The sequence below is a fragment of the Paroedura picta genome, chromosome 8 (assembly GCF_049243985.1).
Source record: "Paroedura picta isolate Pp20150507F chromosome 8, Ppicta_v3.0, whole genome shotgun sequence".
In the NCBI taxonomy this organism is placed as follows: domain Eukaryota; kingdom Metazoa; phylum Chordata; class Lepidosauria; order Squamata; family Gekkonidae; genus Paroedura; species Paroedura picta.
The window spans coordinates 84,862,390-84,880,950 of NC_135376.1; the positions used below are offsets into that span (position 1 = coordinate 84,862,390).

General features: G+C 48.4%; 1 protein-coding gene and 1 long non-coding RNA gene across 2 annotated transcripts in view; one reads left to right on the forward strand and one right to left on the reverse strand.

Moving 5' to 3' along the window:
* The window catches only part of ANK3 (ankyrin 3), a 493,966-nt gene extending 488,034 nt beyond the window's left edge, over positions 1-5,932 (reverse strand). The window contains exon 1 of the mRNA XM_077350673.1: positions 5,754-5,932. Coding sequence (XP_077206788.1) covers positions 5,754-5,804 — 51 coding nt within the window. The 5' untranslated portion in view covers positions 5,805-5,932. The remainder of the gene's footprint in view (positions 1-5,753) is intronic.
* On the forward strand, positions 5,788-8,070 carry LOC143843904 (uncharacterized). The gene is made up of 2 exons (XR_013233733.1): positions 5,788-5,923; positions 7,836-8,070. It is a non-coding gene; the product is annotated as an uncharacterized LOC143843904 (long non-coding RNA).
* Positions 8,071-18,561: the final 10,491 nt, after the last annotated feature.

Consider the following 18,561-nt stretch of genomic DNA (forward strand, 5'->3'; position numbering starts at 1 on the left):
AACCTTTCGACTATGGAGGGACCTCTGAAATATTATTCAGGCTTCAAAGAACCCTGTAAGTGGTGACATGGAAGTAAGATACTGGATCCAGTCAATCAAGCGATCAATTGTGTAGAAAGAGACTAGGCCAGTAGAGCAACAGAAGAAGTGGACTCCAGTGATGTCACCAGCCATGTGAACATTTGGGAAAAGTTGTATAACCCCTGGGGAGTGTGAATGAAACCCAGGGTTCGCCGGAATCCTAGTTGGGAATCCCTGCCCTACAGGTTCGCCGCAATTCAGCTGTGACTTCGTAGCAAACACGAGTACTGAAGAAATGTGGAATTTGACAGCAGGAGGTGGTGTGGATGCTGATGCAAGGGGGTCAATGGCAAGGGAGACTTGACAACAACACTGTTCAGATTTAGGTGAAAGGAGATGAAGGTGATTTTTTGGCCTATAAGGTAAAGGTAAAGGTATCCCCTGTGCAAGCACCAAGTCATGTCTGACCCTTGGGGTGACGCCCTCTAGCGTTTTCTTGGCAGACTCAATACGGGGTGGTTTGCCAGTGCCTTCCCCAGTCATTACCGTTTACCCCCCAGCAAGCTGGGTACTCATTTTACCGACCTCGGAAGGATGGAAGGCTGAGTCAACCTTGAGCAGGCTGCTGGGATTGAACTTCCAGCCTCATGGGCAAAGCTTTCAGACGGCTGCCTTACCACTCTGCGCCACAAGAGGCTCATTTTGGCCTATAGTGGGATCTAAAAGGATAAAAAGTGCCACTGGAGGGTGGCCTTAAATGACAGGGGGTGGAGAGTGGAAGAGGTCTTGTAACCCGGCAGGGGGTTGTTTTCGGAGGCGGCTGAGATTATAATTGACAGGGCTTTGGTGACTATTATTATTATTATTATATTTATTATTACTACTATTATTGTTCGATTTATTATTCGATTTATTAGATTTATTTCCCGCCTCTCCTGACAGGCTTGAGGCGGGTCACATCAATCTAACCCCATTAAAATTCCCATTAAAAACATCAAACTACCAACATGACGGCTAAAAATCCCATCCCTCCCCCACTATCAAAAAAAGTGGAGAGGATGGAGGGGAGTAACATACACTCCGACTCCTGGGGGGGCGCTGTCCCTGATTCGCTGACCCCAGCCTCAACCATAGACCTGGTGGAAGAGCTCCGTTTTACAGGCCCTGCGGAAAGCTGACAAATCCCACAGGGCCCGCAGTTCACCCAGAAGCTCATTCCACCAGGTGGGGGCCAGGGCCTTCTATGTCGAGGCTAGGTGCCCTTCCTTCGGGCTGGGGATGACTAACAGGTTCTCACCCGCAAAGCATAAGGCCCAGCGGGGGGCATAGGGCGGTAGGCGGTCCCTCAGGCATGTGGGCCCCAACCCGCATATGGCCTTAATGATTAGAACTAAAACCTTGAATCAGATCTGGGCAGCAATTGGCAGCCAATGCAGTGTGAGCCCTCCAGGATGTTCCAGTGAGGACCCCAGCAGCTGCATTTTGCACTAGCTGTAGTTTCCGGGTCAGGGACAAGGGTAGGCCTGCGTAGAGCAAGTTACAGAAATCTATTCTGGAGGTGACTGTCGCATTGATCACTGTGGCCATGTGGTCAAGGGACAGGTAGGGCACTAGTAGCCGAGCCTGGCAAAGATGGAAAAATGCCTGGCCCACTACTCTCTTGACCTGAGCCTCCATAGTCAGGGAGGCGTCTATGGTCACATCCAAATTCCTAGCTTGGGGCACGATGGTAAGCTGCATCCCTGCTAGGGTGGGTAGGCGCCCTATGTGGCATGGGGAATTTTTTAGAAGGCAATCCCTGCTTCTGCCAGCTACTTCATCTCCAGAAATAAACTTTTGCCTAAAGACGCCAAGGTAGGAATGATTCATAATATAGCAGATCTTTACAAACCAGGAAGGTTTATATTCTAAATTAGGGGATTGCAAACTTCAAGCACACCTTACTTGAGACTGGATAGCTACCCCCATCACCACCACTACCACCACCACTTTGGCAGACTATCCATTACTGTATAAAGCCTAAACATGTTAGAGGAAAGGAAGGGTGTACTTGCAGGAACTGTATAATTCAACATCCTAGTTTAGAGTGGCTCTACTCATTAGGTAAACCTATTGCATTTCCCCTAGCAACAATGTACTGTCCCATCAGTGCTATCCTATGTAAAATCATCCATGATTTCTAGGGTTGTCAATCTCCAGATGCTGGCTGGAGATCTTCTAGAATGACAACTCATCTCCAGGCCACAGAGATCAGTACACCTGGAGAAAATGGTATCCATGGCATTCTACCCCTCTGAAGCCCCTCCCCTCCTCAGGCTCCACCCCAAAAATCTGCAGGTGTTTCCCAACTCAGAGCAGGCAACCCCTATTGATTTCAATACAATTATCCGGCAAGAACGTGCGTGGGAGGGAAGGGGAATGCAATCAAGGTTAGAACTAAAACCTTGAATCAGATCTGGGCAGCAATTGGCAGCCAAAGTAACTTCTAACAAAGTAACTTCTAAGAGGAAAGATATTCAGATTCCAAGTAGTAGTCACATTTATTTATTTTAAATGTTTCTTTCCCTTCTTTCTCTTCAGATCCCAGGCAGCTTCCTTGGCAACAAGTTGCAGCAGAAAATAAATGCACACCAAAGTTACCACCCAAAACATACATTGATGTATACAAAACAACAGCAGAGGTTTTCCCAGCAATAACTTTCACCCTCCATAAAAAGAAGACTCCTGCATGCCTTCCCAATGCAGAAAGTGACCGTGGCAGCTCAGAGGGCAGCTTTTATTGGAAGAAGAAGAGTTGGTTCTTATATGCCGCTTTTCCCTTCCTGAATGAGTCTCAAAGTGGCTTACAATCGCCTCCCCTTTCCTCTCCCCACAGTAGGCAACTTGTGAGGTCGGTGGGGCTGAATAAAGTTAAGAAGAAAGTTTTCCCTGCACTGTCTTTTGCCTTATCGTTTTGGCAACATACCTTGTGAGCTGCTTACTGACTGACTGAATTTTTTATCATACTTCTAGTGCAGTATTGACTCCCAGTGAGAAAGGCAGACTATGAATGAAAACGCCTACTGTCATCATCAAGTCATCTGCAAATGGCCAATAACAGCCCATTGGTTCTGCTGCAGGATGATCACCCGGAAAGACTTTCCTTCAAAATGCTGGGATGGAGCAGAGTTTGATGGATACAGTGGACCAGCAAGAAAGAAAAATAAGTGGGTCCTAGACCAAAGCAAGCCCAACTCTCCCTAGAAGCTAAAAGGACTCAATTACCGTACTTTGGTCACATTATGAGAAGAGTCATTGGATAAGACAATAACGCTAGGAAAAGTTGAAGGCAGCAGGGAAAGAGGAAGTTCCAAGAGGAGATGGATCAACTCAAGTCAAGGAAGCCATGGTCTTCAGTTTGCAAAAAGGCTGTTAATGACAGGACATTCTGGAGAACATTAATTAGGGTAAGAAGGGTGATCTGAAACTGCAGGTATAGTTTGCTGTTCGCGTAAAGAGAACAGTCATTAACTACACACATCATCCAAAAAGAGATGGGCAGAAGGAAGTCCATGGGTCAGTGGCAATGCATCTGCCTGGCACGCAGAAGATCCCAGGTTCAATCTCTGGCATCTCCAATTCAGAGGACCAGGCAGTAAGTGATGTGAAAGGAGAGCCTGAGAGTCACCAAAAGTTGGAAGACTTAGCAGCACTTAATATCCACACAACAAACATACCCTCAAGAAGAGCCTCTCCATACATTCCAGGGGTAGTCAAACTGCGGCCTTCCAGATGTCCATGGACTACAATTCCCATGAGCCTGTGCCAGCAATCGCTGGCAGGGGCTCATGGGAATTGTAGTCCATGGACATCTGGAGGGCCGCAGTTTGACTACCCCTGCATTACACAATGGACTTTACCACTCCACTGTAGAACAGAAGGCACAGAACCCAGGAATACCTTTAATTGCTTTAGAAACTGGCTCAATGAAAGAGCTTAATCTGTTCTATGCATACACATTACTCTGTCTCTCTCTCTCACACACAATAAAGAAAACACATCGGCATGAATAAACCATACCAACTTTGTTGTCCTAAGGAATCTCAAACGAAAGCATTATATCAAACACAAGTTTCAATCCCTTCCCTTGATTTAGCACTCAAAGATTATTCTGTTTTATTTGCTAAGCTCCTTCATTCATATATCCGTTTCCTTCTGCGAACATTCACCCGGCCAATAAGGATTTTGCAGCCTCATGCTACGGAAGGGTCCCGAACTGAGTCTCCCATCCAAGCAAGTATGTACGGGATTATTAGCAGCATTACTCATTTCAGGGGAGATGTTTTCAGTGTCTTTTGAGTCAGTAAGGCCGAGGAGGGTGACCTGAAACCACAGGTACATTTTGCTGTCCACGTAAAGAGAACCAACTACAGTCGTTAATTACACACACCATCCAAAAAGAGATGGGCAGAAGGAAGACCATGGGTCAGTGGCAATGCATCTGCCTGGCATGCAGACGATCTCAGGTTCAGTCCCTGGCATCTCCAAAGGACCAGGCAGCAGGGGATGTGAAAGCCCTCTAACTGGAGACCCCAGGGAGCCCCTTCCCATCCAAGCACACACAGACAATACGGATCACCTTGACAGACCAATGGCCGGATTCAGTATAAAGCAGCTCCACACACTCACTCTTGTGGATTCCTGGGTTGCAAAGCAAAGTCTGAGTCCAGTGGCACCTTTAAGAGCAACAAAGGTTTATTCAAGAAGTTTTTGTGTGCACACAACACTCCTCTGGGTTGCAAAGAGCCTGCTGGTGGGCCCTGTAGTTGTTAGTGGTTAGGATGCCTGCTGGCCTAAAACGTATGACAATCCCATGCCAGGCTAAAGTCACGGAATTGAATCACTTTAGACTACTGGAATAATAATTTTTCATACGGTTGATGCATCTTAGGGTTGCCAAGCTCCAGGTGGCACCTGAAGATCCCACAGAATAACAACTGATCTCCAGGTGAGAGAGATTTGGGGAAATGGTGTGTGCTCTGTGTAGGGGTACCAACCTCCAGGCAGGGCCTGGAGTCCTCCTACTATTCCAATTGACCTCCAGGGACAGAGATTGGTCCCCTTAAATTAAAGGATGGCATTGAAGGATGCTCTCTGTGGCATCACACCCTGCCCTGCCCAGGTGCCACCCCCAAAACCAGGAATTTCCCAAACAGGAGTTGGCAACAAACTGAAACGGGAGCCCAGCTGCACCATCAAGCCTTTAAAAAATTCCTCCGGGCGCCAGTGTGTAAGCATCGGCCCTTGGGAGCTGCTCGGTTTCAGTAGCTCGCTTAGTGCCGCTTAGTTATGCCTGAGCTCTCCCGGACATTCGCTTTTGCTTTGCCGACTTGAACATCCGGAGGTGAAGCGCGAGTCGCCTCCGCAAAAGGCGAGCCCCAGCCGGCCCAGCACAGCCCAGCCCAGCACATCCAATCCCATTAGTTGCCCGCTGGCTGCGACTCCCACGGGCGCCAACGCGAGTCCCGGAGCGCCCTGCGGAGCGTTATCCCAGCCCGGCCACCACTTTAAAGCCCCGTCGCCACGTGGGGAACCGCCCCGGCTCCTCCCCGCAGAGCCCCGTCCACTCCCCGCGCCTGCCCAGGTCGAGCCCCGGCTCTGGCCAGCCAGCCAGCCAGGCAGGTAAGGCGGGTTCGCCGCAGGCAGGAGCGGGGCAGAGGGCAGCGCGCTGGCTGGCTGGCTGAGGCACTCACCTGGTCCGGTCCGGGGGCATCCCCGCCCAAGGGAAGGGAGGCGGAGGCCATGTTTTGGGGCGCTCTCGCTCGCCCTCCTGCACGAAACGGCCCCCCAGGCGGCTCCCCGCTCGCGCCGTCCGGCAGCCTCGCCTCCGAGGCCAACGGGGCTCGCGAAAGAGGCGCCACAGGTTGGTGCAGCTGCCGCTCCGCCACTTTCCAGAGACCTGCTGGCCCGCCCCCTCCCGCGCGCTTGGCCCGGGCCGGCCCAGGAGGAGAGGGGCGTGGCGCGGGCGTGGCTGGAAGGTGGAGGAGCCGCCGGGGCCAGGTGGGCGCGTGCGTGCTCGCGAGGCCGTCGCTCCCGCCAGCTGCGCTTCCAGCTCTGGCCCAGCCGCGCGCGTTCCGGTCGCGCTGCCAGCTGAGCGCAGCAATTGGGCGGGTTTTCACTTTTGGGGGGAGCGCTCGTACCCCGAGGGAGAAGCTGACAACGTGGACTATACGGGTAGACCTCGACTAGTTTTTAAATGGCTGCATTGGGGTTGGTTTGGGTGCAGAGGCAGTTGGGAAGCGCTCTTCAAGCCATAAAATCATCATAGAAGGGGCCTCCTGGGTGTCATCTAGTCCAACCCCCTGCACTATGCAAGACACTCACATCCCTATCATCTACTATAACCTGCCACCTCCTTGAGCCTTCACAGAATCAGCCTCTCTGTCACATGGCTATCTAGCCTCTATTTAAAAATGCCCCAAGATGGAGAACCCACCACCTCCCGAGGAAGCCTGTTAAAGCGTGCCCATAAATCAGTTTAGTCGGAAAAGTTCCCTGGCAAGTTGGATTTTATTATTCATTTATTTGTATTTCGCCCTCCTGTGCAGACTCAGGGCAGTATACATTTGTGGTCATGCCCTCATACAAACAATTAACATTAAAACATTAATAACCTTTTTTAAAAATTACACTTTCCATTTAAGTTCCATTCAGCCATGTTATCAGTGCAGTCATTGTTACTGGCATAGAAACATAAAGGAGGTTTTCAGCTGAGGTTTTCTGTTTATTCCTGTATTTGCGAGTAACCACCATGGAACTCAGTGTGATTTTTGGACTGGTGCAAGCTCAGGGAAGTAGCCACACTTGCTTAAAAGTCCCAGTCAAGTCAAAACAAAAATGTTTAACATCAGCTGTTATTCTAGCAAAGTGGGATTTCCAGGGGCCTCTTTAAGACCAACAAGTTTAATTCTGGGTTTAAGCTTTCCTGTGCACAAAAGAATTAAACTTGTTGGTCTTAGAGGAGCCATAGATTCTGCTGCTTCAGACCAACACGGCTGCCCACCTGGATCAGCTGCTGGGGACTGTTTGGGCCGAATAAATCTGCAGTCTCAAAACATCAAAGGCATGAGGGTTGAAAGCCTACATGCCCATCGTAATTCCTGCTGAAGCCAAGAGGATTTACTTCTGAATGAACACGGATAAACTAGTTCCATCACAAGCATTCGTTTAGACTGAATTAGAGCAACTAGCACTGAATGAAGTGGCCAGTATCTAGAGTTGCCAGCCTCCAGGTGGGACCTGGGGGTCCCCTGGAATTATAGCTCCTTTCCAGGCAACAGAGATCAGTTTCCCTGGAGAAAACGGGTGGTACTAAGGATGCCAGCCTCCAGGTGGGGTCTGGGGATCCTACAATTTTGCATGCCCCCCCCCCCAGTTCTGGGCTTTAAAAAACAGGGAATACCCCCCCCCCCCAAAAAAAAACCCAGACTTTATGCAACACTCTCAATTGCTATCTGCTGCTACTATGTTGCAGCTTTTGCGCAGGAGAGATTGGCTGAGGTCTCCTCCCTTACTCCTCCTTTGGAGGGGGATCTCTCTCTCTCTCTCCTGGGAAGTCTCATGAAATGTGTGCCCCCCCCCCCCAGCCCCTGCTGGCAGTACCCATGGACCTGGCAACCCGCCCATTATCCCAAGGGAGGAGTCAGAGGACTGCATGGAGACTTCATTCTCTGCTGTATGTCCATGCTGCTGTTCCTCCAAGGAACTGGGGTGGTGTTCGGGGGGGGGGGGGATATGTGACTTCCCCTCTTCCTTTTTCTCCTTCTCCTCTTCAGAGAAGGACTGGCCAGCATCACCCTGTGACCATCACGACTTCCGCAGTCCTCGTCCTGTAATCCAATCCAGGGATCCGCAGACTTCTGTAATTAAAAGAGCAAAACATTTCAGAGCAACTCATGGACAAAGAGCCAGAGGAAGGAAGCCCGTGTGAACATAACTGAAAATAAGACCCAGCTTCCCGTGTGACTGATCATTGACAGGGTGATTAATAAAAGACCATAAAGCTTCAAACTGGTTGCTGGGAGTGCTTTATTCATCCATTTGGGTGGGGACGGGAACTCACTTCAGGGGAGCCAATTGATCTAATCTCAGCTCTCAGTGGATCAGAACCCTTTGATTTGTTGACAGCATCTTCTGATTCCCACAGGTTGGCCCCTCTGGCAATAGAGTGGGCAGGCAGGCAGGGAGGGAGGGAGGCACAGTGGCTGACGTGGCTCGTGCTTTCAGCCAACCCGGTTTGAGACTGGTGGCTACTGGGTGTGGGAGAGCCCGTTCCAAGGCTTGGCAAGTGCACCTGCCCTGCTAGGGTTGGTCCTGTTCTTTCCTGGCATGGAGGCCCAGAGAACAGTGGGAGATGGCAGCTGAGAATGTCATTGACTGGCCACAGGAGGTCACAGGATTCCAGAGAAAATGAAAGAGGGGAGGACACTGAGAGGCCTGGGTCAGAAGTTGGCTGTTGAAAAAACAGAGAAACGCAGAATTCTCAAACTAGGTCTATACACAGGCAGCACTAAATCCAGATCTATCAGTTTGCAGAGTGCTGGAACAAGAGGATAAAGATTGCAACAGAGAAGTGGCTTCCCCCCTCCCATTCTTCCTTTTGTGCCTATAATTAATACTTCTCCTCACAGCTGGGGCTCTGGATTCATATTCATCGTGTGGAAAGAGGATTGCAAGGGGAAAACGTTATATCAGGTCTATAACAGCAGCCTGGCCTGCAGAAATTTCATTAACACACACGAACCCCTTTATCTCCATACAGATTTTGTTTCTGTTTATCCAATGGCTCTTATGAGCATAGGAGCAGCACTACACAAGAGGGTGGGATAGGGAAGGGCCTGATCAGATCTCAGAACCTGAGCAGGGTTGCAACTTGAAGGGAAGACCACCAAGGAAGACTCCGCAAACCCACCTCTGCTTCTCACTTGCCTGAAAGCTCCTTGCAGGAGTCGCTTCTCCTGCCGGGCTCCCCATGTGTTGGCTGCAACTTGATGGCGCACACATACGTACCAAAGTTGGCGTCCCAGCACCTGTAGACATTTGGAATGTTTTAGAGCTGCCAATTGCCTCTTGCTGTGTGATTACTTGTGCAATGGGGAAAGAACCCTAAGGGTCTGTGTCAGTGCAGCCAATTCCTGACAAATTTGCATGCTGTTTTGACTTGCAAGCTGAGAGCTCTGTTTCCTAGCTGCTTGTATGCAAGAGTAAAAAAAAAAAGCAGCTGGAAATGCAAGGAGTCAAGCGGCTGGCTAGCGAATCCGTTAAGAAAGTAGCTTTTCTGAACTGAAACATAACTCAGTCAGGAGAGGCAGGGGTAGGGATCAGGTGGCTGTCAAAATCTTGTTTGATCTGCCTAATTATGAGGACCCCAAATCTAGCAGCATGTAAATGATGTGCAATCAGTGGTCCCAAATGGAAAATGAATATTCCCATCTGCAGACATCCAGTTAAACAGATGAGCCAGGCAATGAAAATGCAAATACACCACAAGATGAGAATGTGGATAAGTTTGAGCAGCACACAGAAACCTGACTCTGATTAGATCACCTTTGCTGGATTGGACTGTGGCATACTGTTATACGCAATTAGGAGGAAAGCCTGTTTTAAAAATGGTCCATACAAAGGCAGAGCGAGGGCAGACAGACCCCTCCAGCTCTCCAACCAGGAAGCTTAAGAGTGTGGCACAGCCGTGGCAGCAGGTGCAGATGGCCTTCCCCACTCTCCCAGCAGCCAGGTGGGCAGGGAGCGTGGGCTGGCTTTGGAGAGCGTACCTGAATGGTCACCTCCAGCATACCTCCTGCTGGCTTCCCTTCCACATGCCAAGTGCCAGGAAGCTGCACTGAGGACAAAGAGAACGGGGAAGAACCTCTGATTGGCCATCAGTGGGGGAGTGCCATCACCCTATGTAGGCATGTCCCCCAGTGAGGGCCAGTCAGGGGCTTGACACATCGTCTGAAGGACCATGCACTTTTTATATGGCATGATGTTTTGTAGTTGGGCTTGGAGATCAGCATCCTCCAGCCACACTGCTTTTCCTTTTTCCATGTCTGGGATTAACACATAGTAAAAGTAACATGTAAAATAAATGGTTTTCAATACCCCTAAGTGTTTTCCCCACCCTGTCTTTTAAGATTCATGCTAAAATAAGTTAATACACACATAAAGATCATTTGTTCATATTACAAAACCCAGCTTTTCTGAATGCAGATTGTTTTTATAAACTTGGTGCAGACTATGGATGTTTGTTAAAGGACCCGCTCATATCCTGCCTTCCCTAAGTAACATCTCTGCGGTGAAAGTGCATGCAGCCAGTGTCATGTAGTGGCTGAAGTGTCAGGCTAAGGTCTGAAAGACCCAGGTTCAAATCCCTACTCTTCATGGAAACTTTCTGGTCGCCATGGGCCATGAGTTTCAGCCTAAGAGGAGAACTATAATGTAAACCAATTTGGGTCCCGTTGGAGAGGAGAGCAAGGTATAAAAAATAAATAAATGAAATCGCACATTGTTCAGTAGCAGTAGCACACAATTATTCGTGTCGTGCTTCACTGAGCTCAGGGTGAAATAGATTCATCTCCCTGCTTCATGTCATCCTCTCAAGGGTCCTGCAGGATAGACCTCAGAGAATCAGTGACTGGCCCAAGGTCACCTGAGGAGCTGGGATTTCCATCTGGATCTTCCCAGTTCTGGCCCTCTTACCTGGGGTTTCCCAACCACGGTACTACAGTGCCATATGATACCACGAAGGCCCCTCAATGTTACTGTGGAGTAGGGATTTTTGAAAATGATAGCTGGGGAAAACCTCCCATCCTATGAATGAAAAGGTTTTAATTTTTAAAAAAATTCTACCCTTATTTAGGCAGATTGACCTGCCCTCTCCCAAAGTGGGCAATGATAATCCCGGAGGGGCTGGGAAGGGGCAGGGCCCTGACCATTTAAACCCTTGACCCCTGAAGCGCTTCTAACTTTGGGGACAACGCCAGGGAGGTGTGGTCAGCTGACATCACTTCCTGGCACCTCAAAGCCTGGAAAATATTTCAGTGGCATCTCCACCGTTGGGAAAATGTTGGGAAAAAAGCCTGCTGTAACCATTACACCAGGCTACCTTTTCCATGGTACCAACCATGCCAAGCAGGACCGAGATAATTCCCGACTCAGAGAAGCTGCCGGACTGGGAAAACTACTGCTCAATACACAATGCAACCATCATAGTCTTGATATCAGTGACTCTTTTCCCTGGCTTCTTTTTTGGCCTGTTTCCAGCCTTTCATCTCTGCTTACTTTTTCAACCCTTTACAGGAAATTCTTCCTTCCCTCTCCCCCTCCCCCGGAGTGAGCTGGCAAGTTGTCAAGAGGCAGCACAATAGATTAAAGAAGCAGAGTTATGTGACACCTGGAGCCGCTCCATCCTAATCTCTAATTGAGGGAGCGGAGTTCTATCGGGGGCTGTTTCCTCGTGGGGCCGTGGGGCACAGTCTGGACCCCAGGGGCTTCCGGTCTGACCCAGCCTGCCCTAGCAGAGCACTCGGCCCCAAAAGCTGCCTTAATTCAGCTGCATACCCGTTGTCACCGAATCAGGGAGAGTTACAGGAAAGCGTAAGATGTCTGGAACTTCTGGAAGAAGATTCATAGAAGAAATGCAAGAAATAAACAAACTTTGAGTCTATTGGCACCTTTAAGACCAACAAAGACGTATTCAAGGTGTCATTGTTGGTCTTAAAGGTGATATTAGAGTCAGGTTTTGTTGTCCTGCTTCAGACCAACAGGCTGTCCGCTTGAATCTAAAGATAAACAAGGTCTCTATTTAGCCCCACCTCCCTCCCCTCCATGTCTGCCTCATCTCAGAACTGTAGATTGTAAGCTCCTCAGAGCAGGGGACTGGGTCGAACTCTGCCAGCCTCCAGGCGGGGCTTGTAGACTACAGGGATCAGTTCCCCTGGAGGAAATTCCTGTTCCAGAGAGCAGACTCCATGGCATTATGCCCCTATGAGACCCCTCCCCAGCCTCCACCCCCAACACCTCTAGGAATTTCCCAACCCATTGTTGGCAATTCTAGATGGCACTATAATAACAGTAATAATAATAGATTCACAAATAGTACAAATGCAATAGATGCTTGGGCAGTTCCTTAACTTTCAGTGAGAAAGGCGAGCTACAGAGAACGTAAATGAAATAATAAATACTTATTGCCAGCAAAGGGCATTTGAGCTCATCCTCTGTGTGACTAGCAAAAGTATCCCTATCATAATTCCCCCCCCCTTGTTACAACTGTTTGCCTCTGTCTTGGCTCACACTGAGGAGAAAGAGTCTGAAATATATACAGCGAGCCTTTGTGGCTTTTCTAGGCATGCCAGTCTCCAGGTCGGACCTAGGGATCCCCTGGAATCTCCAGGTGACAGAGGCCCGCTCCCTTGGAGAAAATGGCTGCTTTGGAGAGTGGACTCCATAGCATTATACTCCATGAAAGCACTGTCCAGTCCTTAATCCCGCTCACTCCCAACTCCATCCCCAAAGTCTCCAGGAATTTCCCAACCCACAGCTGGCAATTCTGGGCTTTCCCCATCATGAAGAAAAACGAAGCCTTTGTCTCATCTCAGGTGACAGGACTATTTATGGCTGAACCGCTTCAGAGCATAGGCGGAAGACTGCAACTCATGACGTTTTCCAAACTCAGGGGGTGCTCTTGTTTTAAAATGGCGGGAAAGTCAATCAGGTCATCCAGCCTTCCATCCGGCACTGCTACAGCCAGGAACCCTTTCACCACTTCGTATGGTTTCCTGAGAAGCCCACATGAAGACATGGAACCTGTGTCTGTTGCAGAGGATTCTGGGACACATTTAGGGTTCTCAGACTCCAGTTGGGCCCTAGAGATCTCTTAGAACTATGACAGACCTCCAGATGCCAGATACTACTTTCTCTGGAGAGAATAGCTGCTTGAGGTCTCTCTCTTCCTTTAACCCCACTGTCCCCATGCTTCACCGCAAATCCCCAGGAATTTCCCAGCCCAGAGCTGGCAATGTTATGCTCCAAGGCAGGGGTAGTCAAACTGCGGCCCTCCAGATGTCCATGGACTACAAGTCCCAGGAGCCCCCTGCCAGCGAACACTGGCAGGAGGCTCCTGGGAATTGTAGTCCATGGACATCTGGAGGGCCGCAGTTTGACTACCCCTGCTCCAAGGCATACACTCAGGTTGCCAGGCCCACTGGTTCCAGACATGCTTTAGCCCCCCACAACTTACCTTAACCCAGAAGGACAACCCATTTCAACGCAACATACTGACATCACTCGGAAGTGACACCAGCATGCCAGGGTTGTGTGTGTGGGGGTGACAGTCTGGCTTTTGGAAGAACCTCTCTGATTTGAAGCAAATTTTACCATAAAGTTTGGCCCCAAAGCAGAGCTCCCCCCCCCCCCCGACATGCCAATGTTCATTCTGGGTGAAGTCAGAAGAGCACAACGCTTCCGGAAAGTGCCCCCCTCACCTCCCCTTTTACCTGCCAGCAGCACTGATACACCTGGGAACCCAAGCATAAACACATTTGACATGGTTCTAGTTGGCTCAAAATGATGCTAGATCACTCCGCTGTGGTTTAGCTTTGCAATGAAAGTTTATTGTATTGTTGGTTTTATAGACCTCCCGTTTCTGCAAGCAGGCAGTTTACATCATACATTATACATACATTGTGCTATTAAAATTACAAAATAATGAATAAAACCTTGCAGTGCTCCATTTCCTTTCTGTCACTCTAGCCCAGCCATTGAGAAACTCCAGAAGTGGCGCAATTGTGCAGAATATGGCTGGGAAACAGAGCTGTGGCCATGCCCTCCCCTTCACATCCCCTCCAGGCCCATCACTGGCCATTTGGGGGGAAGGCGGGTTGACATGACCGCGTATGGTCAGTCATATCACCCAATTAATGTTTAACACATTTTAAAAAATAGATACAAAATTAACTCTCACCCATTTGAGAAATTCTTCCAGGGCCCTCAAGAAACCCAAAGGTTTCACAAAACCCTAGTTGAGAAAGCCTGCCTCAGGTAATGAGAAATCAAGCCTGCTCTAAATTGACAATCCGCCTGTCAATCCACTTATGGACGATATGTGATTTCACCTTTTTATGTGAGTCCACCATTGAATTTAGTGGTGGGAATATTGGAGATGCATAGAGGAGGCCCACAGATTTTATTGGTTTGTCTCCCATCACTTGGCTTCTCAGTCAGGGAGGATGTGATAAGCCTCAGGTGAATCTCCCAGCATTCCCCAAGATACAGCTCGAAAGCCAATGACTTCAACTGGTGTCCCTCCCTTCCTCAATGCAGTTGTTCCCTGGATGACTAATACTTACATGGATATTCTTCCATGGGTGTGTTCTGCTCAGCATCTCATGAAAGCTCTTGAACTGGAACCACCCTCATACAATATAAGGCATTGTCTCAATTTTTCATCAAAGTACATCAAAGGGGAAAGCAGGCGTTTCTAGCAGCAAGTATTGCTAGGGATTTCCCTGGCCATCATTTGCCTACGGTGACTGAGGAATTTCTGCACCAACAATTATCCCTGCCAGCCTGCAAAATACAAATTAGGGCTAATCTCCAGGGCATAGAGGGGAAACCTTCTGGGACCTGAGGCCAAGCTCAGCATTCTTGGCTACAGAGTCCACTTGTTTGTTGTTTGTTTTTTCTGTGGGCCCACAAGCCTCTCAACGTTCCATCTTTATCCCCTATGTCCTTCAACATCCGCATGGAGAGCCAGCTTAGTGTAGTGGTTAAGTGTGGTGGCCTCTAATCTGGAGAGCTGGGTCTGATTCCCCACTCCTCCACATGCAGCCAGCTGGGTGACCTTGAGCCAGTCACAGTCCTGTTAGAGCTGTTCTTACACAGCAGTCCTGTTAGTGTTCTCTCAGCTCAACCCATCTCATAGGGTGTCTGTTGTGGGAAGAGGAAGGGGATTGTCAGCCACTTTGAGACTCCTTTGGGTAGTGAAACCAGGGCATAAAAACCGATTCTTCTTCTTCTTCTACATGAAGTGTGATCATCAAGAGATTTGGCCTGGGTTGTCACCAATATGTGGATGACCTCTATCTCACACAATTCCAGGGAGGCTGTGGAAACCATGAACAGGCACCTGGAGGCAGTTTTGGAATGAATATTAAGGCCAATAAACAGAAGATTCTCAACAAGATGGAAGTGCCACTGAGGTGGGCACGGGCCAACTCAAGACCCAAGATGTCTCCTCTTCTGGGTGGGGCTCTGCTCCCCTTGAAGTCAGAGGTCCAATCCTGAAGGTGCTGTTGGGCCCAGGTCTACCGCTAGGTAAGCAGGCAGCAGCTGTGGCAAGCTTGGATAGGTTAGCCAGCAGCAGCCCTTCCTGGGCAGAAGAAGAACTGGCCACTTTGGTGCACGCTCCGGTTACATCTAGATTAGATTACTGCAATGCACTGTATGTGCGTCCGTCCTTGAAACAAGTTCCGATTGGTGCAGAAGGCTGAAGCCAAAATGTTGACTAGAGTGGGCCACAGGGACCATATCACTCCTCTCTTGGTCTCTCTACTGGGACTCCCATTTTCTGCTAGTGGGTCAAGTATTTTGTTCCATGAATGTTCTTCCCAACCAGTGTTTCAGTTGTTTTTATGCTTATGCTCTGCTTTAAATTGTTTTAATGATGCATTTCTTGTTCGTTTTAATGGTTTTAAGATGCCATTTTAGTATGCATGCTTTAATTTCCTCTGTGCTTTGGTGGCCCTGATGAGGGCAGAAAGGCAGGGTATATATATTTTGTAAAACAAAAGGAAGCATAAAAGGTAAAGGTATCCCCTGTACAAGCACCGGGTCATGTCTGACTTTTGGGGTGACTCCCTCCAGCGTTTTCATGGCAGACTCAATACGGGGTGGTTTGCCAGTGCCTTCCCCAGTCATTACGTACAAAAGCCATCTGTTTACCTAAGGTCCACAGACTTTAAAAAAAATGGTAGAGGGGGAACTAAAGGAAGCCTTAGTATCCTCTTTTTCTGGCAACCATCCTGAATGTATAAAATAAAATCCAGCGGGGCTATTTTGTTTTCCAGCCATTTGGCAATCTGACCACCAATTGTTTGTGTCTTGTTGTTTCAAGTGTATGAAACACTTAATCTCTTTTTAAATCACCTAATTCATATTCTTAAATGAGTCAGCCTCTGTTTAGCCTCATCATTATGTAAAGAACAGAATATACTCTCTATGTTCTCTACAGAGACTTCATTTGCTGCAGGGGAATATAATCTGTATGTTTAAGACAAGCCTACATTGATTTTTGCAGCTGCAGAAAATAGAACATGCTTGTTCCAGTGGATACACTGGTCAGCTCTTCTTATTCACCGATACAAGGGACATACTATGGTGTAATAGTTGGTGGGTAAATTGGGACCAGCCCTGCATTCTTCATACACAATGCAATGCTGTGAATCTGTCTAAAGAGACTTGCAAACAAGGAGCTAGGACACTGCAGTCCGAAAGACACTTTCCTGGCAGCAAGCCCCATTGAATAACATAGAACTTACTTCTGAGTAAACTTGCCTAAAATCCCGCACAGGACTACTGGATAGCAAATCCTGATGAATTCCATGTGATGTACTTCTGGGTAAATAAGTATAGGATCCGACTCCGTAGCTGTAATCCTAAGAAAAAGTTTATAGGGGATTCATTCAGTAGGAGTACAACCCAACAGTGACCAATTAAAGGTAAAGGTATCCCTCTGTGCAAGCACCGGGTCATGTCTGACCTTTGGGGTGACACCCTCCAGCGTTTTCATGGCAGACTCAATACGGGGTGGTTTGCCAGTGCCTTCCCCAGTCATTACCATTTACCCCCCAGCAAGCTGGGTATTCATTTTACCGACCTCGGAAGGATGGAAGGCTGAGTCAACCTTGAGCCGGCTGCTGGGATTGAACTCCCAGCCTCATGGGCAGAGCTTTCAGACTGCATGTCTGCTGCCTTACCACTCTGTGCCACAAGAGGCTCTAGTGACCAATTATACCCTCCTAAATCCATTGAAGTCAATGGGTTTAGAAAAAGGGTAGTCAAACTGCGGCCCTCCAGATGTCCATGGACTGCAATTCCCATGAGCCCCTGTCAGCGTTCTGCTTAGGAATTTACTATAGCAATACAGTCCTATGCAGAGTTACTTCAAAGTTTATTGATTTTGGTGAGGTGAGGCATTGGAGTAACTTTTGTAGGTTTGTATGAAATCCTACCAGAAAAGGAGGGGTTAACTGTGTTTAGCTTAGGGAAAATATTGAGAAGAAGTTTCGTATTTCACTTTTAAGCCTGTCTTGATCCAGTTGGAATCCTGCTGCTCCCCCACCCTCCAAAAAACCTCCAACTCTATAACAAAATAACACCAACAGGGATTTACAGGTAGCTTTTTACCGCTTATTTTTAGTGCAGCATCCTGTGTTTGCAGTTCAGCACTGTGATAACTCACGTCATGTTCAATTTGTGCAGTCTCCCAAGTGGCTGCCACCTGATGATCCCACACAACATGCCAGCAGCCTTCCCAACACAACAAACCAGGCATAAGAATACTTCACTTACTATTAAGAACATAAGAGGAGCCCTGCTGGATCAGATCAGTGGTCCATCTAGTCCAGCATCCTCTCTTACACAGTGGCCAACCAGTTCCTCTGTAGGACCAATAATGGGACATAGAAGCCAAGACCTTCCCCTAATGTTGCTTCCTGGCTCTGGGATTCAGTGGTGGACTGCCTCTGAATGTGGAGGTTCTACAAGGCACCATGGCTAGTAGCCACTGATACACCTGCTCTCCATGAATTTTTGTCTAATTCTCTTTTAAAGGCATCTATGACTTTGCTATCACTATACACCATGGCAGCAAATTCTACATTTGAATCAGTTGTTGCATAAAGAAATATTTCCTTCTCTTCATCCTGAATCTACTGTCCCTCGCTTTCATCGAAGTTCTAGTGTTTTGATAAATGAAGGGAAAATGTTTCATCATCTCTCTCTACCTTGTGCATAATTTTGTGAACACATTTCTTATTTTTGGCTATAATGAGTTATAGGAGCCCATCCTGGGAATTCTGTTATATTACTGGGGGCCTAAGTGGACCTGGATTCTGCTAGGCATTCTGTACACTGAAGTGGTTGTGCTGGGACTGAAAAAACAATGCAGGGATTCTCTGGCTTGACATTAGTCCTCTTTTACTTGCATTGCTACAGTAGAACTGGGTTCTGCTGGGCATTCTATGTACTGAACGGGTGGTGCTGCGCTTACAATACTCCTTGCTTGGAAGGTGATTCTGTACTTCACATGAGTCCTGCTGAGCTGGCATTGCCACAAGGGCACAGCCTTCTTCTGGGCTTGCACTCTCCCTTCCTTAGAGAATGGTTCTGTACAGCAGTGGTCCCCAACCTTTTTATCACCGGGGACCACTCAACGCCTTTTACTGAGGCCCGATGGGGGGGGTAGTTTACTCCTCTACTCTCAACCACTGCCCTAACGCTCTCTGA